The 20,664-nt window shown below is 47.9% G+C and overlaps 1 protein-coding gene and 1 pseudogene across 10 annotated transcripts; both read right to left on the bottom strand.

Annotated features, from left to right (window-relative positions):
- Positions 1 to 2,103: 2,103 nt before the first annotated feature.
- FCGR2B (Fc gamma receptor IIb) lies at positions 2,104 to 19,741 on the bottom strand. 10 transcript variants are annotated; one of them, XR_008682791.2, is made up of 9 exons: positions 19,524 to 19,741; positions 16,024 to 16,044; positions 14,291 to 14,548; positions 8,045 to 8,299; positions 7,271 to 7,393; positions 5,023 to 5,079; positions 3,694 to 3,830; positions 3,009 to 3,049; positions 2,104 to 2,890 (listed from the first exon to the last, which is right to left on the bottom strand). XR_008682791.2 is itself a non-coding variant. In XM_055403016.2 (8 exons), exons 1-8 carry the CDS (start codon positions 19,633 to 19,635, stop codon positions 2,804 to 2,806), a joined length of 951 nt encoding a protein of 316 aa, XP_055258991.2. In that variant the 5' UTR covers positions 19,636 to 19,741; the 3' UTR covers positions 2,115 to 2,803. The 10 variants fall into 10 exon arrangements, 6 of the variants coding, with proteins under 6 accessions (XP_055258991.2, XP_055258990.2, XP_055258993.2 ...); XR_008682792.2 differs by having other exon boundaries at positions 3,694 to 3,827; XR_008682794.2 differs by lacking the exon at positions 5,023 to 5,079 and having other exon boundaries at positions 2,106 to 2,890; positions 19,524 to 19,740.
- Positions 8,328 to 13,478, bottom strand: LOC148778241 (polyhomeotic-like protein 1; annotated as a pseudogene).
- Positions 19,742 to 20,664: the final 923 nt, after the last annotated feature.

Here is a 20,664-nt window from a genome sequence, read left to right as displayed (position 1 = left end):
ACTTCTATCAAATCTAAATTAACTGATATAAAAGGAAGGTGAAGGATCCTAGAAAAACAAAAAACAGGGCAGATTCAGGCATGTGGGAAGTTAATCTGATCTGGGCAATGCCATTGGGTTGAATGAACTTCACTTGTTCTCAGTCACAGTGTCACTTTGCTCAAGATTTAAATTCCAGGGAAACAGCTCCTGATGGAGCCAGCGTGGGGTGCATGTTCTCCTCTGGAACTAGGGGCGAGGTCAGCCCACCTACCTGCACGCAAGGAGAGGGGGAATAGGGCTATTTAGTCAAAGGGAAGTCGGGCTCTGTTACTACTAACAGAATCAGGGAAAATCAATGCTGGGTAAGAAAATAGTCCCTTATAATCCGATTGGAAAAGTTTAAAATACTCAGCATTGACAAAGGGGTCAGGAACTGGGTACCCTAATATACTTTGGGAGGATATGTAGACTGCTTTTTAAAAGATGAGAGTATCTTTTGAGCCAATGATTCTACTTCTAGGAATTTATCCTGAAGAAATACTCACATATGTAGTCAAAAACATCTTTCAAGAATGTTGTTCACCACAGTATTGCATACAATGAAAAATTGGTAACATTTAAGATATTAGTTAAGTAAAATATAGCATAGCATTTGTACTATTCAGTTCAGTTCAGTCGCTCAGTTCAGTTCAGTTCAGTCGCTCAGTCGTGTCTGACTCTCCGCGACCCCATGAATCACAGCACGCCAGGCCTCCCTGTCCATCACCAACTCCCGGAGTTCACTCAAACTCATGTCCATCGAGTCGGTGATGCCATCCAGCCATCTCATTCTCTGTTGTCCCCTTCTCCTCCTGTCCCCAATCCTTCCCAGCATCAGAGTCTTTTCCAGTGAGTCAACTGGTCGCATGAGGTGGCCAAAGTATTGGAGTTATTTGCACTATGGAATACTATATAATCCTTAAAAAGAAAATACTTCCATGGAAGAGCTCCATAATATACTATTCATCAAAATAAACAGCATGAGTATATGATCCCATTTATGGTCTTAAAAAACTGTGTGCATACTCAGTTGCTCAGTTGTGTCTAACTCAAAAAAACCCTGGTGGCTCAGACGGTAAAGCGTCTGCCTATAATGTGTGAGACCCAGGTTCAATCCCTGGGTTGGAAAGATCTCCTGGAGAAGGGAATGGCAACCCACTCCAGTATTCTTGGCCCCCCCAAAAAAGGGGCTCAAAGAAAATATGTATTACATGTGTATTAAAAAATCCAGAAATATACTCCAAAATTCAACAGTAGTTACCCACAGAAAAGGAAATAGGATTAGGGGGTGAGAACAAAATGGAATATTTCAGTATTATTTAAGTTTTCATGCTCACAATGAGCATGAGTTTTTGCCTGTGTGTATTTGTAAACAGACAAAAATACAACGTGATTTAATTTTAAAAACCCATATGCTTATACATATAGACAGAAATGTGGATTGAAATTATTTAAACATTAGCATTGATTGTTTCTATTTTGTGAATTTATAAGTGATCTTAATTATCTTTTTTGCTTACCTGTATTTTAATTTTATTTTAGAAATTAGCATAGTAAAATAATTTACATATAAATAAAATAAATCGCTACTATGTAATGTATAAATAGAGGGACATACATTGTTACTGTTAAAAGGGCATGAGTATTTGAACAAGAAAACCGCAAGAGAAGAAATATAAATGGTGAATACTCTTAAACGCTCTCATTCTAAGGGCACATATTTTGGCATAAAGTAAGCCCTCAATAACCCAATAACTGCAATTACTATTCCTTATTGTATAGCAATATGTGAATATGAAACCTCATGAAAACTACTCAACAAAGGAAGCTGCTAAATTCTGAATGCAAAAATGTTGCACAATGTTTCTGTTAGAATCCCAGGAAAATGAGACCTCTCTAAGGACATCTCCTGAGGAAGCTGTCGGTCTTGTTTCTAACCTCCCATAACCTTCTCTGAGAAGTACACATCCTTCTGATAACTCGAATAGGGGAAGGGCAGAAAAGAAAGAGTCAGTAAATCTCCGTTCAGGACTCATCTGCAGTTTGGCTTCCTGAGAACCAGTGTTTATTTGCCATGGGAGGAAGAGAAAGAAGACATGAAAACAAGAACACAAACTCATTGGAAGAAGGGTGTGTGGTTTTAAGAGGGATACTTGTCCTACAGTCCAAACATTTTCTTTCCCCCACCTCCTGCCCATTATTACCTTCCCAAGATTTTTACCACTGAAAAGAAACAGACCCCAGATCAGTCTATATTCTAATTGGTTCAGTGATTAAAAGATAAGGGGACTGTTGTTTGTGTAGTATTTTATTATAAAAGTAATATATGGTCTGTACAGAAGAATTAACAAAGCAAATGAAAAGCACCAATAATTCCACCCCCAGAAATAATCACTTTTAATATACTGGCATATGTTAGTCTATTTCAACATTTCTGAAATCATCCATGCGTATCTCTCATATATCCTGTAACGTATTTCCATGTTGCTGCAATCTCTTAATGAAAGTAATTTACACTGGCTGTGTGAATGTGTAATAGAAGAGTCCTAATGATGAGACGTGCTGAGGCAAGGAATGTCAGTGGTCAGTTATCTGAGGCTATATCATCTGTGAATGCCAGAACAGGGAGCTTCAGGATTCAGAGAAGCTAACTCGGGAAAAGTCATTCTCCTTCTTTAGAACTGCAGCATCCTCCTCTCCTCCCCAAGAGGAGCTCAGGCCAGAAAACACTAGATCCTGGCCTCCCCGATTCACTACCCAAGTCCCAGGCAAGACAACGAAACTAAAGGTGTTTCTGGTAATCGGACTCTGTTTCTTCCTCCTCAACGTCCGGGTGCGAGAGGAGTGAATAGGTGACTGTGTTCTCAGCCTAGAGAAAGCAGAAAGGAGCAGTGAGGGTCCACGCAGAGGTCACAGGAATGACGGCCACGGAAGCGGCAGCGGGGATGGAGGAAGGAGAAGGAAAAGCAGGTGGCTGGAAGGCTCACCTCAGCTCTGGTGGCATCGGTTGCAGCATCAGTGAGGCTGGCTGTGGGCAAACAGAACACAGGTGAGCAGGTGCACTGCTCTAGCATGGGGCCTACCCACACTCCTGCCGAGGCCCCAGCCAGGCTTGAGGTGAGGGCCCCTGACCCCAGCTCAGCCCTGCAGGCCCAAAGCTTCATTCCCACCCCACCCCCGGTATCCCAGACATGGCGCCCCCACCAGCCACCTTAGCAGAGGGAGACACTCATCTGTACAATACTCTTTTCAGAAAATCACTATTTTCTTCGAAGCCGCCAGGCAGCTTTTGGGATTGGAGATAATGGGAAAGAGGTGTGTTGGGGGGGGGGGGGATGTTCACTATTAGAGTGAAGAAATTCAGATTTTTGCCAGCCACAGATAGGACCTTTTCAGGTTGGCCAGATGTATTGGGTTGGCCAAAAAGTTCATTCAGATTCTTCTGGAAGCTGGTACAGAAGACCTGAATGAACTTTTTGGCCAGCCCAATAGTATATCTTTGTTGGAGCTCTGAAGAATCTCATACTCCCTCATATAAAGAAAGAAAGCATGAGAGTGAGCAAGGGAGCCTGAAGAGAAGGAAAGAAGGAAGCAAGCAAGCCAGCCAGTACTATCCTTGATAAAGATCTAAAACACATCCAAATTTCCTCATGTTTTTGCCAACAAACTCACTTTGCCAGTGCGGAAAGCAGCTCAGTATCTGCAAAGCAGTATTCCTCAGGAAGTGGGGAAGGAGTCTGAGACAATACATCTAGTGTCTTCATTCATCTCCAGGACACAAGGAGTCCCTGTATGCCATGCTCCAACTTCTGGAACAAACCACGTCCTGAATCCTCCTTCTAATGCATCCCTCTACAATCCCAGCAACCTAGATGAGCCTTTGGGGAAACCATCAGCCCCAGTGCCTTCCTGTGAAATAAACACCTTGTGAAATATATTTATGCCAGGGTAGGTAGAACCAAACATCAAAATGGCTAATCCACTTGTGTTTGGACGTTTTTTCCTACATCAGTTTGGCCCTGGTGCAGACTCAGGTCCATATCCCCACTTGGCCTGGCCACAGGACCTAGGGGTCTTGCTCAAAGTGCAGCTGGACAGCTGGGCCATTTTGCTCAAGCTCTCAAATCTGTTGGCTCTACTCTGAGACATACTCCAGCCATCTGAGGTGGGGTCCTCAAAGGCTTCTTTTTTCTGTCTGTTTCTGCTGTCTGGGAGCTCCCAGAGAAAGCTCCTACTCCTACTCCTTTAACATATTCCCACTTGGGCCAGGGTTGATGGGCACTGACTCTCAGAATGTCAGACTTGGAAGGCTTAGAGGTCCTCCAGGCCAATCCACTCATTTCCTCAGTGAAGTGATTAAACCCCAAGAGAGGAAATGACACTCAAGATTCCATTTTATGATAGCAACCGAGCTAGTGCCAGGCCCACATTTAACAAACCTATAGGAGTGGGCATTAGGTCCAGGCTTTGTTGACAGAGGAAAGCCCGCTAATGTAGCTAGTACACAGAACTTTCTCAGCCTAAAATCTTCTCTTCATGTTCCACTAAGAGCTGAGCCCTTACCCCATCACTCCACAGATGCAGACTGCAGCAAATCTAGACTTTATTCCCATGGCCTCTTTCTCCTTTCCTCTGGAGTTCTCTCTCTTTAATTCTATTTGCCTTAGTCTTACAACATCTAACCCCCACCCTGTGCCAGCTCTTCCAAAGCTCTGCAGAAAGACCTAAATATCTACAATGTCCTGCTCTGGAAACACCCCTAGCAGTTGTAGCCCCAGGAACTCAGACAAGGCCATTGTCTCTCTGTCTAAGATAGGTGTGCATCTTCTCCTCATCTCCAGCGAGGCCCTCTTCAGGCCCAGGAGTTAGTCTCAGAACTGACCAAGAGATCTGAGCCCCTGCCCTCCTCCCACTGCCCCCTCCCGCTCCTGTGCTCACAAGCAGCTTCTTGACGCACAAGGCAGGGTGTCACTGAGCCCCCAGAGGGGGAGCTGCACTCACCTGGTTTCTCAGGGAGGGTCTCTCCCATTTCCCTGTGCTCAGGGGTTCCTGGGAGAGCTAGGAGGGGCACATAGGAGGTTAGTAGGATTACGGGGTAGAACCTAAGTCTTCAGGACCAAGGACCAGAGGCAAGACTAGGTTAGGACCAATACACACCCTTCTCCCACAGACACTCCTCTCCTCCCCACTCCCCAGAGACTACCTTAGCCTGTAAAAGGGCTGGTCTAGAGAGATGGAAGTTGGCTAGGTTAATAGTAGGGACTCATGGGACTGTCAGAAAGGCCAGTCCATTGCACCTTTCTTAAGCTTGCTCTGCCTTTTAAAAGCGTCTCTTTCTCCCTCTCAGTTTTTTTCACTGAGTCTCTGCATTTACTTATCATCGGTAACTGAGGTCTTGGCTATGAACCAATGGCAAAGTGCTTTGCAAGGTATAAGTAGTGTTTTTTCTCTTTGTCAGTGGCTCTGAGTCTTTTTTCCCTTTTACTTTCTCTGTGTCTGGATAGCTTTAGCACTTTCTGTCACCAGTAAGCTATCTTTACAGTGTTAAGAATTGTGATGAACTGCTTACTAGGTTTCTATAGCACCTTCCCTTCTCTCTCAGCAATTTTACATTAATATTAATACTATGGGGGGAAGGAGACTGCTTTCCAAGAGTTGAAGTTCTTCAGCTGATGAGTGAAGAGATGTTTATTAATCATCTTACTGTGTGGCAAGCACTGTGCGAGGTGCTGATGGGAAAGGGAAGGGAGCATAGAACAAAGAGACATGCTTACTGCCCTCCTGTGCCCTTTGGAATTCAGATTAGTTCTTTAAAGGTAGCCTATGTCAATTCCATGAACTTTCTGCCCTGCTTCACCTTCTTTTTTCTGCTTCACCATTTATGGCTTCAATGGCATCAAATTGCTTACAGCACCCTCCTTACTCTGCCCCTGATCTCCATCCTAGCCACAGTGCTTCTCATTTCCATGTCTTGGCCTCCACGCCTGGAATGCTCATCTACCCTCTTTGCCTGGTTACTGCTACCCTCAAACATCACCTCCTCCATAATGTTTACAGCTCATAGTATATGATGTTAGCTGTCTGCTGCGCACTGTTATAAGAGCTGCAGGCTCATTCATTCTCATAACCTTATGAAATAGGTTCTATTTGTGTCCTCATTTTTCAGATGAAGAAACTGAGGCACATAGAAGTTGAATATGATGAGGAAAAACAACTGTTTTCCTGAAAAAACAAAAAAACCAACTTTGTCTCCCTGAGTTGCAGCCTAAGAATTTTACAGTATGATAACCCTGCTTACCCCCACAGTCTGGACATTTAAGATAAGGACTTGAGTTTGGGATTCCCACTGTTAAGTTCTCACTTTGATTTTCCTGGGGCATCTTTCAAAATTACCACTTAGATGTTAAGCCCACAAATATGTTAGTGTCCTCCGCCTCAACCACTTTATAAATAATAGTTGCTTGATATCCTGTCCTCTCCTGCTCACCCATGACCTGGGGCAAAGGACTGCCACCCCCTTCTCATTTCTGGGATCTCTAAGTGGCAAATCTTGTGACTCTACTTCCTTTATGAGAATGTATTGAAACTGTATTTTCAATCAAAATGACCCAGGGTTTTCACTTCCCCAATCTAGGGGCTCAGATGCTGAAGGAGCTGCAACCCCGTGTGGGTGGCTCGTGCCTCCCTCTTTCAGCTGGTCATAACGTGCCTATTCTTAATGTACCAGCTCCATCTTCTCGACACACAGAGAATAACTCACCCAGTTATGCAGCTGGTGAGCTGAGGAGCTTAGGTTTGAACTTAGGCAGTCTGACCCCACCAGTTGATTCAATCACAATGCAACAGTACCTCCCTATGAAGTTTTCTCTAACTGGCCCAGCCCATGCTGGGTCATTCAGGCTCTTCTATCCCTGTCGTGGCCTATGCATTCTCTAATACTGGTCTTATCCCCTCTAATTACTATCTGTACTATTGTTCTATTTGTACTTCAGTCTTCTCCACTATTATGGACTCCCTAAGGGCAAAGGCTGAACTTCTTTAACCTGGCATCGTCCACAGAGTCTATCACAGTGCTTGACACATAAGCCAATTTGTTCAGGCCTGTTAAATGAATGAATGAATGAATAAAACATGGGACTGCGTCTGACTGCTAAGGATTCTCTAGCCCAAAGACAAGAGCTTTAGCAATGTTTGGGGTTAGGGCCTTGGCTGAGAAGGAACTCAAGAGGGACCAAGAGGAACCACAAACCTGAAAGTGGCTTTCTCCTGAGGCGGAACCAGGCTACTATGGCAGCAACGAAAGCCACCGCAGCAAAACAAGCGCCTGTAGCCACAGCTGGCGTCGTCGATGAGGGGCCGCTCGGGCTGGACTCTGGGGAAGACAGACCTCAGGACAGGCAGTGCCCTCCCAATGCCACGTCACCCTCCCTGCCGTCCTCCACTGCAACACTCGCTTCCTCCCCAACCCCACCTGCACAGGAGTTCTGAGGGTGGGCTTGTGCCTCCCCCATACCCTTTTGATTTCTCTGCTAATCAAATGAAGGCACACGGTTGAGTGTGTAAGGTGGAGGGAAGGGTTCCTCTTAGCCCTTGGGGATAGCAGGGAGGATGAATCTGAAGCCTCCAACACTGGACCCCTAAAATGTTAAGAACATGCTATACCTTTCGGAGTGAATGGACATATCATGAAACATGAGAAAAAATTAGGAAAACTTGAGTTCTTGAGACTGTCCAGGAGCTTTGGGAACTTCTACACCAACGAGAAAGCTCTGCTTCACTGCTGTGCTTGGTGTGATGGGCTTATATTTCAAAGTGGAATAAGAGGCTCATCACCTGTCACCTGAGAGCTGAGGGTTCCAAGCTCTGGACAGCATTTATCAAGTTCCCCATACCCCTGCCCTTGGCCCCAAAGTCCTGGTTTGCTACTATGGCATTTCTAAAATCTCCATTTGAGGCCACGTGACTTTATTCCTAACCATCCATCTCCTCTTCTCCCACCCTTTCATCTTGAGAGAGTCCCCACCTTGGACAGTGATGTTCACTGGCTGTGACGAGTGTGGCGACTTCCCGAGAAATGCCGTGCAGTGGTACTGGCCACTGTGACTGAGGTTGGCGCGAGGGATAGAGAAGTTGGAGCGCAGATAGGAAAATGTCTTGGATTTCCCATCCTGGTAGAACGTGATCTTATTCAGAGGGTGGTTTCTCCAGCTGTGGCACCTCAGCACGATGGGCTCCCCTTCCTGGAACACGAGGCTGGGGGTCTGGAGCAGCAGCCAGTCTGAAAGACACAAAGGGACCGCAGGACCCAGAAGGTCTTGACTCAGATCTGAGACCCAGACCATCACTCCAGGGGCCAGTGTGTGTGGGGGGAAGTTTCAGTGTGGAATCACACACCCCTGGTCTCTAATTCTGGCTCCTTCATGTATGTACCCTGTGATCTTGGATAAATAATTCTTCTGGGCCTCAGTTTCCTCGTATGCGGAACTAGTCACAATAGTACCATTAGCTGTACTATTTCCAGTAGCTGCTGGCACACAGTAGGTGTTCAGATATGCTTGTCTTCTCATTCCTGTCCTGGGAGACACCAGCTGCAGCCCTGTATGGCCCAAGAGGTCTCTGCAGGTGGATACAGGGGACCCGGAGTGAAATCCCTTCCCTGAGGGAGGGAGAGAGGTGGGGGAGAAGCCAGTCTGAGAGAGGAGACAGCATGTGAGGGGGTCACAGCAGAGACCTGTGTCCTTGGAGAAAGTCATGAGCATCCAGCAAATATTGGTTTACTTGGTGCATGTTAGTAAACGTGGAATTCAGTGGGGACTTTGTCTCAAGCCAGCAGTGACATGGGTGGGCCATTAATCAGCCTGCTGTGTACTTTCCCCCCAGTCGTTTTAATCCATTTGCTGAGGAAATATTTTTAATTTATTTGTTGTGTAGGGAATAGAGGCTTAGGTAGCTACTTCTAATCCTGACCTCAGCCCATGCCCTCTGTTTTCCTGAAGCTGTAGGACAGAGCAGAGTTGGAATTGGAAAGAAAGAGTAGGAAATAACAGATACCTTGGAAGGGAGCAGGGGAATGAAAAAAAAAGTCACATGTGTGCCAGTCAACCACACTTAGTCCCATCAGAATGATGCCAACCAAGTCTCTACATTGGCTGGTGAGCTGCCACATATGTGGAAGGAAATGTTCAAACAGAGGGAGTGAGTGACAGGGAAGAGAAAACCGCGGGGCACAGCTACAGTGAGACAGTGCAGAGGGAAGGCGGGGGCACCCGACCTTGCACTATGTCACACAGGCTAGAAAACCCCATGCCTAATACTGGGGGCAGTCTTGTGTTCCACCCACTTCCTCCCCCACCACCCTGTGCAGCCCTCCTCTTGAGGGGCTCAGACCCTAGCTAGATGTTCTACTCCAGGATTAGGTGAGCAGTCCTCGGTCTCTAGTCTGCTCCTTTTATAAAGGTTGTATTAAGCTAGATGGGAATGCTGAGAACTGTAGAGATTTTTTTAAATGAAGTAGAACCCAGAGAAATTGTCAAAGCTGCTTCCATGTAGCATCTGCAACCAATCACTTCGCCTCCCTGTCTGGGGAATCCCCTCTACAGAAGGTATACATCCTTAGAATAGCACTTTCTTCTCAGCGAAGGCTCCCCTGGTGCCAGATTTTAACCTGTACAGTGGAAGCGTCAGCCTTAGGGTGGTTTGTACAAGAGGGCCATCTGAGGTCTCCTTGAAGACAATTCCTTGGTGCAGATCATGAAGGCAGGGCCCAGTTTCATGTTCTTTGCACTCATGAGGTGTTCTTTAAGTCATAAAAGGGCATTTCCATCAACCCCCTGGGACCAAAACTCCTCTGCACTCTCCTGGAAGCCTTGTAGAGAAGCAATAAACCTATATACCTCTGCACTCCAAAGGCGAAGATTACTAGACAGGAATACAGGGTTGATGCCATGAATCCTGGCATCAGTTCAGTTCAGTAGCTCAGTCGTGTCCGACTCTTTGCGACCCCATGAATCACAGCACACCAGGCCTCCCTGTCCATCGCCAACTCCCGGCGTTCACTCAAACTCACCTCCATCAAGTCGGTGATGCCATCCAGCCATCTCATTCTCTGTTGTCCCCATCTCCTCGCACCCCCAATCCCTCCTAGAATCAGACTCTTTTCCAGTGAGTCAACTCGTCACATGAGGTGGCCAAAGTATTGCAGTTTCAGCTTTAGCATCAGTCCTTCCAATGAACACCCAGGATCGATCTCCTTTAGAATGGACTGGTTGGATCTCCTTGTAGTCCAAGGGACTCTCAAGAGTCTTCTCCAGCACCACAGTTCAAAAGCATCAATTCTTTGGCGATCAGCTTTCTTCACAGTCCAACTCTCACATCCATACATGACCACGGGAAAAACAATAGCTTTGACTAGACGCACCTTGGTTGGCAAAGTAATGTCTCTGCTTTTTAATATGCTATCTAGGTTGGTCATAACTTTCCTTCCAAGGAGTAAGCGTCTTTTAATTTCATGGCTGCAATCAGCATCTGCAGTGATTTTGAATCCTGGCACAGGCAGAGCCAAATGGAAGTTTCCCAGGCCTCATTCCCCATGCCCAGCTCTCACTGATAAAGGCCCCAGGATGTTGGAGAGAGTGCTTTCATCATAACTGAAATCTCTGAGCCCCAGCTGCAGTGCTCTTGACCCCTGCAGCACTTGCCCTAGATGATAGCATGGATGGTGTCAGAGGAGCAGAAGCAAGGTCCACACTGGTGAACACAACATGGTGAGCTTCCTCAGACTCTTTCATTTTTCTCCCTTTTCAGCCAGAACTGGCAGCTACAGCTCACACAGTCACTACTCTTAGTGCAACTCATGAAGCAGAAAACTCTTGGAGCCGTTGAACTGTTCTGCAGGAGTATACTTCCCACAGTGCTGGAACTTTGGGAGATTTGTCTTCTTTACTGCTGAGTAGACGGTTTGTCCCCTTCACTGGAGCCACCTGACTGATTCTTATTCAGCCCTGTCGGGAGGCCAGTCTACAGTGGCTTATCAAGCTCTTTCAGTAATGGAGAACACTGGGAACGCTTCTGCTCAGTCCTGGATACCAAAGCCCTTAGTTATCTGGATGAGCATCTGGGGCTTCACAGTGCTTTGCCGAGCTTTGAGTCTCCATTTGTCTGGATACCATGGCTAGCGTAGAAGGTGGTACTGATGGGCAGGGGCCTCGGCTGCCAATTCATCGCTTGGTGAATTAGCATTCCATTGGTCACTAGTTCAGCTTCTTCTCGAAGACTGCTCTCCTTGTCCATGGCTTTGGGCTCTCTGCTGCCTGAGACCCCTCGGCAGGAGCATTGAACTCAGTGTGGGACATCATCTCCCTCCTCCTTGCATTGGACAGCCCACGTCTGGGGTTGTCCCGTCAGTGCACAGGCTGCATGAGGAGAACAACAGGGACCTGTGTGGTGGCGGCTGAGGGGCAGTGAGGCTCGTGGGTGCTGCTGCTGCCGGACCAACTGGAGGTGCGTAGCTGGGTGGAGGAGTACTGGGACTGACGGTGCTGGAGCTGCAGCCAGTGGTCGAGAACAATCTGCGGTCGGATAACCACTTGTTTCTTCAAGAGCTGGATCTGTGGCTATTGCTAAATTAGTGAACGGGGCTTGATGGGAGTGACTGAGTTCAAAAGGGTCGGCTGTGCAGGTTCATGCCCTGCTGACCACTCCCATCTGTTTCTGCCTTCTTGGCCACTGCACTTTCTGCCTCTAGCTGACACCCCAGGTCAGTCACTGCCTGGATACAGGCAAGGGCACCACCTCTCCTGTGCCTTTCCTTGGGCAGTTCCTACCACCACCTATTCCTCACGAGGGCAACTCACCCAAAGGCCCAGGTGTGTGGCCACTTCTTCTTGGACCCATGAGCCTGTGTCTACTGCCTCCGCCAGTTGGACTAAGGCTAACAAACTGACCTGAAGTCCTAGAGGGAGTCTGAGCCACAGCTGCTGCTGCTAAGTCACTTCAGTTATGTCCAAATCTGTGTGACCCCACAGACAGCAGCCCACCAGGCTCCGCTGTCCCTGGGATTCTCCAGGCAAGAACACTGGAGTGGGTTGCCATTTCCTTCTCCAGAGCCACAGCTAGGGCCTGGCAAAAGGCCTGGGGTAGGCCAGAAAAGAGTATTAAAAAGCAAAAACATCACTTTGCCGATAAAGATCCGTACAGTCAAAGCAATACATTGTCCAGTAGTCATGTATGGATGTGAGAGTCAGAACATAAAAAGGCAGAGCACTGAAGAGTGGATGCTTTCAAATTGCAGTGCTGGAGAAGACTTTTGAGGGTCCCTTAGACAGCAAGGAGATCAAACCAGTCAATCCTAAAGGAAATCAATTCATTGGAAGGACTGAAGCTCCAATACTTTGGCCACCTGAGGAGAAGAGCCGACTCATTGGAAAAGACTCCAATGCTGGGAAAGACTGAAGGCAAGAGAAGGGGATGACAGAAAATAAGATGGTTGGATGGCGTCACTGATTCAGTGGACATGAGTTTGAGAAACCCCAGGAGATAGTAGAGAACAGGGAAGCCTGGCGTGCCGCAGTCCGTGGGAGTCACAGAGTCAGACATGACCTAGTGACTGAACAGCAACAAAATGGGGAATAGTGTACTGGGTGGAGCCTTGGGCTGAGACCTGTTCCTCGTTCCCAAGTTCTGTACTCAGCTGTATCTGCATGGACTCCGGGAGCCTGAGCAGATGGTACCTCCTGCTGGACTACAGTCACTAACAGGCATAAGGATGAGTTGAAAACTAGAGGCACACCCTGGACCAGGGTCTGCTTTACCTGGGATTGGTTTCCCAGCTGCAGTCTTGGATACATCTAGGCCTGGGATAGGGTGGGGGAGAAGGATGTCGTGTTCCCCAGTAGCAAAGATTGGGTCAAACTTGTAACACCACAAGAGTTCACTCTGGGATTGGCTGGTGAATGGGGAGGCTGATGCTGTGGCCTAACTGACTGGGGCCTGGGTGGTGTTCAGCTGCTGTGTCTTCCTGGCATTTGGGGTACTGGTCTGCTGCCTGGCAACAGTTGTGGCCAGCTGGACCACAGCCAGGCCATGCAACTGGGCCTGCTGAGCTACTGCTGGACACAAATTGGTGTAAATACTGAGGCCCACAGAGCTGCCCCAGCAATGTCTACAGAGCCTGCCCTGCCTCTTGTTTATAGAGTGCCTTTGCCTTGGACCGATAGTGCCTTGCCTTCTGTTGGCACTAGTCTCCATGGTGGTGGTCCAAGGTCCCCCGTGCTGGTGCTGGGCTCAAGGACTCCATATCTGGCTCTGCACCTAGGTCCCCCAGGGCAGTGCCCACCTCATGTGCCAGTTGTTCTGTCATCAGTCACAGGGGTGGCTGTTGTCTCACATAGTCCTGAGGAGAGGAAGCCCCTCAGCTCCACCCCTTCCTGGAGGGGCAGGCCACTGAGGCTTCCCTCCATGACTGTCTTTTCCTGCTAAGCCCAGAGGGAAAAGATGGCAGGACTGGGACTGAGGCCCCCCTGGCCTATTAGATACTTCCGAGGAAAATTTGGGGATTCAGTGAGGGGAGGGCACTACATGAACAGCAATAATGACGATATTTATCATAATCACATTGCAGCTTTTTTTTTTAATGGAGAAACTATTTCTTGCCAAGAGCTTTGGAAAATCATTGATCTGTTCAACAAACATTTTTTAAGCCCTGCCCTGTGCCTGTGGCTGTAAATATAAGGAGATGAAGACACGAGTTTCACCTCAGTTGCACAGAGAGAGGTCAGGGATTAGGGAAATGCTGATTCTCACCAGAACCTCGTGTGGGAGGCAGTGGTATCTCCATTAGCAGGTGAGGAAACTGAGGCTCAAAGGTAAAAGAAATCATGTTTACATGGCTGGTAATTCCCAGGGCTAGGGTTCACTCGTGCTGTGTCTGTGCTTTTGACTCTGCCATAAAAATGGGAAGATCTCTGTGAATTAGAGATTTTCTTCTGCTGCTCCCGCACTCAGACGCCTGCTGGTGGCCTGGTCACCTTCTTGCTCAATCGGCACCATGACAAAGGAGCCCAGCATATTCTGAGAAATCTCTTAGGAACCACTCACACTGAGCCAAGGAGGTGGGTTGGAAAGGGAAACGAGCAGACCAAAGCCACTTCAGACAACTCACAGCCGTGCTCTCCAGTAAGTAGGAACCGCCCTTTCCTAAAAACCTCTGCCATGCAAGCAGATTTCACCTCTCCTTGTTCTCCCAGCCTCTCCAGGGCCTTCCTCCACTGACCAGAAATCACATCCAGATGCACAGGGTCGCTGAGGCTGGTCTGCTCCCTCTGGCACCTGTAGGATCCAGTGTCATTGCTGCCGGCCCTAAAGCTGTAGCTGGGCTGGTTCTGGGTGTGGATGGAGCTCCCGTTATGGAACCACATGGTGAGGTTGCCTCCATAGAAGCTGGTCCCCTGGCACATCAGCGTCACATGATCCTCCCTGAGCACATTGATCCACGCAGGCTGGATGCTCACTACAGCCTTGGGGAGATCTGCTGAGGGGCAGAGAGAGGAGGCAGCATGAGGAAAAGGGACCCCAAGGGCCTCAGCAGGCCCCAAATCTCAGATGACGGAAAACTGTGGCCATGCTGGGGAGATCAAGAGAAGAGCCCAACCCGGAACAGTTCTGCACCTGAAGGCAATTCCTCCAGCTCATGTAGCCACACAGGGGCCCCCAGGAACCCAGATTCTCTCAGGGAGGAGAGGGTGTGGGGTAGGGAAATGGGAGAGGGGGCAAGCAAACAGTCTAGAAACACAAGTTCACCTCACCCAAGGAGCTCTTCCCAGTTCCTTCCCTCTGTCTCTATTTCTCTTTCTCTCTCACACTCACACTCACACACACTCACACTCACACACACACACTCACACACACTCACTCACACACACTCACACTCACACACACACACTCACACACACTCACACTCACACACACTCACACACACTCACTCACACACACACACTCTCACACACACACACTCACACACACACACTCACACACACACATACATCCTTTGGGGAATCACTTCCCCCACCCTCATAAACTGAGGCATTTGGACACTAGTGGATAAACTGTCTTCCCAGCCAGATGAAGACAAGTGGGGCCACCTGGTGGAGGCGCCAGACTGAGAGTCAGAGGTCACATTTTTCTTCTGACCTGTTTCATTATGACCCAGAGGGAGGATAAGGGGAGGAGGGAGGTGGGAGGGGGGTTCAAGAAGGGGAACACATGTACACCCGGGCGGATTCATGTCAATGTATGGCAAAACCAACCAATATAATATTGTAAAGTAATTAGCCTCCAAAAAAAAAAAAAAAAGAATAGACCTGTCCTGACACCAAAGCACAGATGAATCTCTATGGCCTCAGGAGAATAAGAAAGAGTGAGATAGGCTGGAAGACCAGTCTAGGGAGCCCTGGATTCAGTGACCCAGGAGAGCCCCACCCCCTTCCAGTCCTGGGTGGTGGAGAGGTTAGTGGTGCTGAGAAAGCAGCGTTCACCCCACCCAGCTGCAAGCCAGTAATACCGCCTCCTAGTTCTCTCCAGGGTAACAGGCCCTGAAGGCTTCAGATATATGCAAAGTAGATGATTTATCAACCCATGGGGACAACCTAAGCAGATCATGTGCTTCTGGATGTGGCTGAAACTAAAATGTCCTGGGTTCGTGGTTTAGTTTGGGGAGAAGGCAATTGAAACAGAGGACAGTTATTTTCTGTGACAGAATCTGTGAGGTCTCAGACAGAAGCAGGAGGGCTGAAGCATCTGTGTCCCTTGGCTGCCCACCCCTGGCTTCAGTGGGAGGATGGGAAGCAGGAAGGATAAGGGGGTGCAGGGCTTCTTGTGGGTGCAATTCCTCTTTCCTGGCTCTACCTCAGTCCTGGGTTGCTGGTGCATCCAGAGTTCCTCCAGACAGGGTGCAGGGAGCAGAGAGAGGGTGGCTGGGGGACAGAGGGGACTTGATGGAACACTTACCAGGTTTCCCAGCAATGGGAGCTGTAAGAGAGAAAGCAAAGATCAGCCTGGAGTTTGCATATGATAATTCATTGTTACAAATAATCATCAATCCCAAGTCAGATTCCCTTCACCTGCACAAAGATTTCCCTCTCTGTGTTATTCCCTTTCTCTTCTGCATCACCCATTTCTCCTTCTCAGCTGGGTCTTACCTACCAACATAAATATGCTCCAGGATGTTTCATTAAAAGGATAAAAATCTCACTTGACCCTGCACAGAATTTCTCTGCTCCCTTTCCCAGCCTGATTTCTCAGTTCTTTTTCTACATAGGCTATTGTCATTTCTTCTCTTTCCAATCACTGAATCTCATTAGTCTACTAAAACTTTTCTTGTCAAAATCACCAATGACCTCAATGACAAATTAAATGGACATATTCTATTTCTCTCCCAGATTCCCTCCCATATAAGTGTATATCTTTACCATCTACCTAGGTATTCATGCCAGAAAACTGCAAATCTTCTTTTATTCCTCTCTCTCCTAAACCATCTACCTTTGCACCAGTAAATTCTCTTCATCTTGCTTCCTTAAGTGCATCGACTTTAGTCCATGTCCAAACTACTTTAGACTACCATCAGCTTTCTTCCATCTCCTAACTTAGCTTTTCCCTTCTGTTCCCCCTGCAATTCATTCCCCACAGAGAAGCTAGAATCATTTTTAAAAAAACAAATCAGATATTACCCCCCTGCTTACAAGCCTTCTAGTTTCCTCCTTTACTCTTTAAAGTAAAATGTAAATATTTACAAGGCCACACCTGATACAGTCCTTGCTCACCTCTCCAGCCTCATCTCAAGCTCCACTTTCCCTATTCACTGAATTCCAATAATGCCGGCCCTCTTTAAATTCTCCAAACTTGGGGCTTTTCTGTATGCTGAACTCTCCGAACCCACTTCCTTTGTATCTTCAAATGGCTTAATTCTTATCTTGCTTCAGGTCCTAGCCTCAAAATCACTTCCTCAGAAAATTCTTTCCATGTCATCCTGTTAACACAGGCTATGCGCTCATCTCCCCCACAACAACTGTTCTTATCAGAGTATCCTGTTTACAGCTTCGCAGCCACTTCCCAATTTATATTTATGCATTTGTACCTTTTTATTTATTGTATGTGTAGAATGTAAGCTCAAAGAGGGCAATAGCCATCTTGATTTTATTTACCAATACTCTGAAAATCATCCACCGAGTGTTACCAAGGCGAGGGACAAGAAAGCCCGAAGTTGTAATGGAGCAGAAAGTGAAGATGAGCACACAGGCATGAGAGACGTGCAACAGGCTGCAAGAACGCCGCACTTGATGAGGTGTGGGGGTCTGTAAACGGGCGACCAGGAGAATAGTTCATTGTGCTCACACAACTATAAATGTTAGGAGGAGAAGAACATCTGTGAGGGGAAGGTGAGAGTTGGAGTTTGAATGTGTTTCATTTCTGAGCTGACAAATCAATTTGCAGGTTTCCAACCAGGCAAGTGGAAATATAAAATTGTATCTGACACGGACAAGAAAGATAGGTTTGAGAATTATTGACATAAAAGTTAGCTAAAATCCAGAGTGTGCAGAAGTGACAAGCGATGGTACAGGAAACGGGTAAAGCAGCAGGACGAAGAGGAGGAGGAGAAACAAGAGATGAGGAAAGTAGAGGGGTCACCTTCCACTCGTTCACTGAACAAACATTAGTGAACATCAGATACGTTCACACTCTGTATCGTCACTGTGAGGGAGACAGAAGGCCGTCTCTCTCGTCCCCTGATAAATCCCCAGGTCCTAGGACAGAGTCTGCACAGAGCATTTATTTAATGTGTAAACAAGGTAGTTTGTGGACTCCTTGGAAAGCAGAGAGTACTTGTACACAGTGCCTGGCTCTAGAGGAAAATCTACCTGTAAGAGTAGGATCGGAGCTTCACTCAGTAGGCAGTGGAGCAGCACTGAAGCATTTATGAAGCACAGTGGCTCGCCCACAGCTGTCGCTGAAGAAGCCATGGCTTCAGTGTGTAGTGTGGATTCAGAGAAGAGAAGACAGGAGCAGTCAAGACTAGATCGGAATGTGTGGTTAAAAAATGAGCTACAGAGCAATGAAGACCTAAATCCTTGGTGTCACCAAAAAGGCAAGTGGACAAAAATGCCAGAAGTCTCTCCCAGGAATCTTGCCTAGGCCTCCCATTGATATCACCACGGCAGGGGCAGGGAGGATGCATCTCTCCAGGCCTGAGCTCCTTCACGTCAAAAACTGAGGAGGTTCAGTGTGCTCCTTTTTAATACTATTCTACCGCGTTCCACTTCACCTTGCTTATGGGGGAATACTCTGTCTTCCTCATCTCCACCTCCTGTCCCAGGGTCATCCAGCACCATGGGCCAGGGCTCCTGGGACTGACCAGAGTTTACTATCCATCACAGTATGTAACCTGGAAAATGGCTGGCTGCATGTCTTCCTCTGGGACCACCCTGAAGTGGATTTGATGGTCATACTCCAGAAGTTGAGTTTGGGAGCACATTCCTGGCGATAAGACTCCTCTACTTGGCCTTCCCTAGACTCTTTCTCCCACCAGCACTATCAGCCCATGGTCCCTAGCCCAGGGCTGAGAACGTGGTCAGAAAGTAGTGCTCAATCACAGCCGAAGCTCCTCTCCTTCTCTTTCATCAGTGATAGGACACATCTCCCTGTCTGCACAGTGCAAACAGACATGCATGATGTCTCTGGTCTCACAAGGGATGATTCTAGAATTGCCTGACTTATATATTCTCTGGTCCCTATTCCCTGGATAACCGAGCCCTCCTGTGCTTTTTCCCAGGTGGATCTCCGCATAAAGAGAACAGGTTTCTGCTGTCTGAAGTGGTTTCAGGGGCACAGAGAACAGCCACTGCCCCTGCCACAATGTGTTTTACTGCTTCCCCACTTCTCCATGGCATCACTGACTCAATAGACATGAGTTTGAGCAAACTCCAGGAGATGGTGAAGGTCAGGGAAGCCTGGCATGCTGCAGTCCATGGGGTCACAAAGAGTCAGACACGACTTAGCAACTGAACAACAACATCATCTCCTATTTGCCTAAGACATCATCAGCCCTCTGGCCTAAGATTTGGTCCCAGGGAGACATACATTTCTAAGGAAAATAAACACCTTGGCCATCATTAGTCCTTCAGGTCTAGCTCACTGGACTTTCCTCAGAGCTGGTTCTGCATGGGAGGTGGTAGATTACCAGGGACCTTGGTGCCCAGTGACTTTGGGTAAAACACATTAAAAAAAAAAAACACCCGACTTTTACCAATTTCATAATTTCCCAAAGCTAGCAAGGTTGTCAGACTATAATTTTCATCAGCCTGGCTTCACCCTCCTGACTTTCTTGATGTGCTGCCCACTACAGCCCTCATCCTTGCCCCAGCTGAGCCCCAACCCAGGTGGCAGCAGCTGACTTAGAGAAGCCCACCTGCCCATGGTCCTGCTCCACTGTCCCTGCTGGGCCCCCGACTCACCCAGGAAGAGCAGAGCTGTCCACAGTAGCATGTGGCCCCAAGGATGCCAGGGCGTGCAGTGAGCTTGGTTCCTCCTGGCAGCAGGGAAGACTAGGAATGAGGGGATCCCCATCACCTCCTGGAGTGAGCAGGTTGCTCTGGCAGCCCAGCACGGCAGGCACTGGCTTCTCTCGAGGTTTGATAGATTCCACCCAGAGGGCAAATTCTGGAGTCCAAAAGAGGAAGTGAAAAGAAGTGCTGTTTAATCATTGGCTCCTCCCCTTCCACCCTCTTTCATCTAGAGAGTTCCCTCCCAGAAGATTCAGGGCTTCCCAGAATGAATCTGGCTCAGTCCCACTCCAAATTCACAGAAAATGTAGAAACTGGGAAACAAATTCTCCTCATCCTCTGGGGCCACAACTGGGCTCAGCCCCAGGGAGGAAGAGGGGAATGGTCACCCAGACTCAGCTCAGAACTCCCTGTCTGTCTCTTTGGAAAAGGTGATGGAGGAGAGTGTGCCAGGGGACTCCCCGTACTTCTAGATCCATTTAGAGGTGCAGACACTGGCGTCAGACTCCTCCTGAGACTGAGCAGAGGGGCTTGAGGCCACCTCTCACCATCATTTGATTTCCTTTATTACCATCATCCAGACTCCGTTTTGGATTGTGGAACAAGGACAGAGAAGTGTGTCAGGGTGGCAACAGGATGATCACACCCGTCTTTTATCCCCTTGTCTTTCTTTTTAAAACAATGTTTAGTCATTTATTTATTTGACCTCCCTGGGTCTTAGTTGCAGCATGTGGGATCTTTAGTCGTGGCATGCAGAATGTGGGACCTAGTTCCCTGACCACGGATGGGACACTAGGGCCCCTGCATTGGGAGTGTGGAGTCTTAGCCACGAGACCGCAAGGGAAGTCCCTGTCATTCATTCCTGTACTCACCCCTCCAACAAAGGTCTTTCGAGGAGCAGCTAGTGCCCCTCTTCTTTATGTTTCTCACCCTCATTCCCATCACTGTTCCCATCACTATGGCATGGTGAAAGAGCAGGGCTTTGGAGCCGTATTGGTCTAATTTTGAATGACAGGTAGCGTCTCAGAACCACAGATTCCTCATCTGTATAAATGAAGATTAACTTGTCTATCCTTCAAGCACGTTTTCTCAG

The sequence above is a fragment of the Moschus berezovskii genome, chromosome 4, assembly GCF_049115385.1.
Source record: "Moschus berezovskii isolate FMDL1 chromosome 4, NW_MosBer_1.0, whole genome shotgun sequence".
NCBI lineage: Eukaryota > Metazoa > Chordata > Mammalia > Artiodactyla > Moschidae > Moschus > Moschus berezovskii.
Note: the sequence above shows the minus strand (reverse complement) of the source record. Positions and strands in the feature narration are given on the sequence as shown.

Bases quoted from the DNA above. Each gene is read 5' to 3' on its own strand.
- FCGR2B (XM_055403015.2), bottom strand. From the start codon at position 19,635: ATGGGGATCCCCTCATTCCTAGTCTTCCCTGCTGCCAGGAGGAACCAA. The intron at 14,549-16,023 runs GTAAGTGTTCCA...TCTGCCCCTCAG, and splicing joins TCCCATTGCTGGGAAACCTG to CAGATCTCCCCAAGGCTGTA. The intron at 3,050-5,022 runs GTGAGTGCAGCT...GTTTGCCCACAG, and splicing joins GACCCTCCCTGAGAAACCAG to CCAGCCTCACTGATGCTGCA.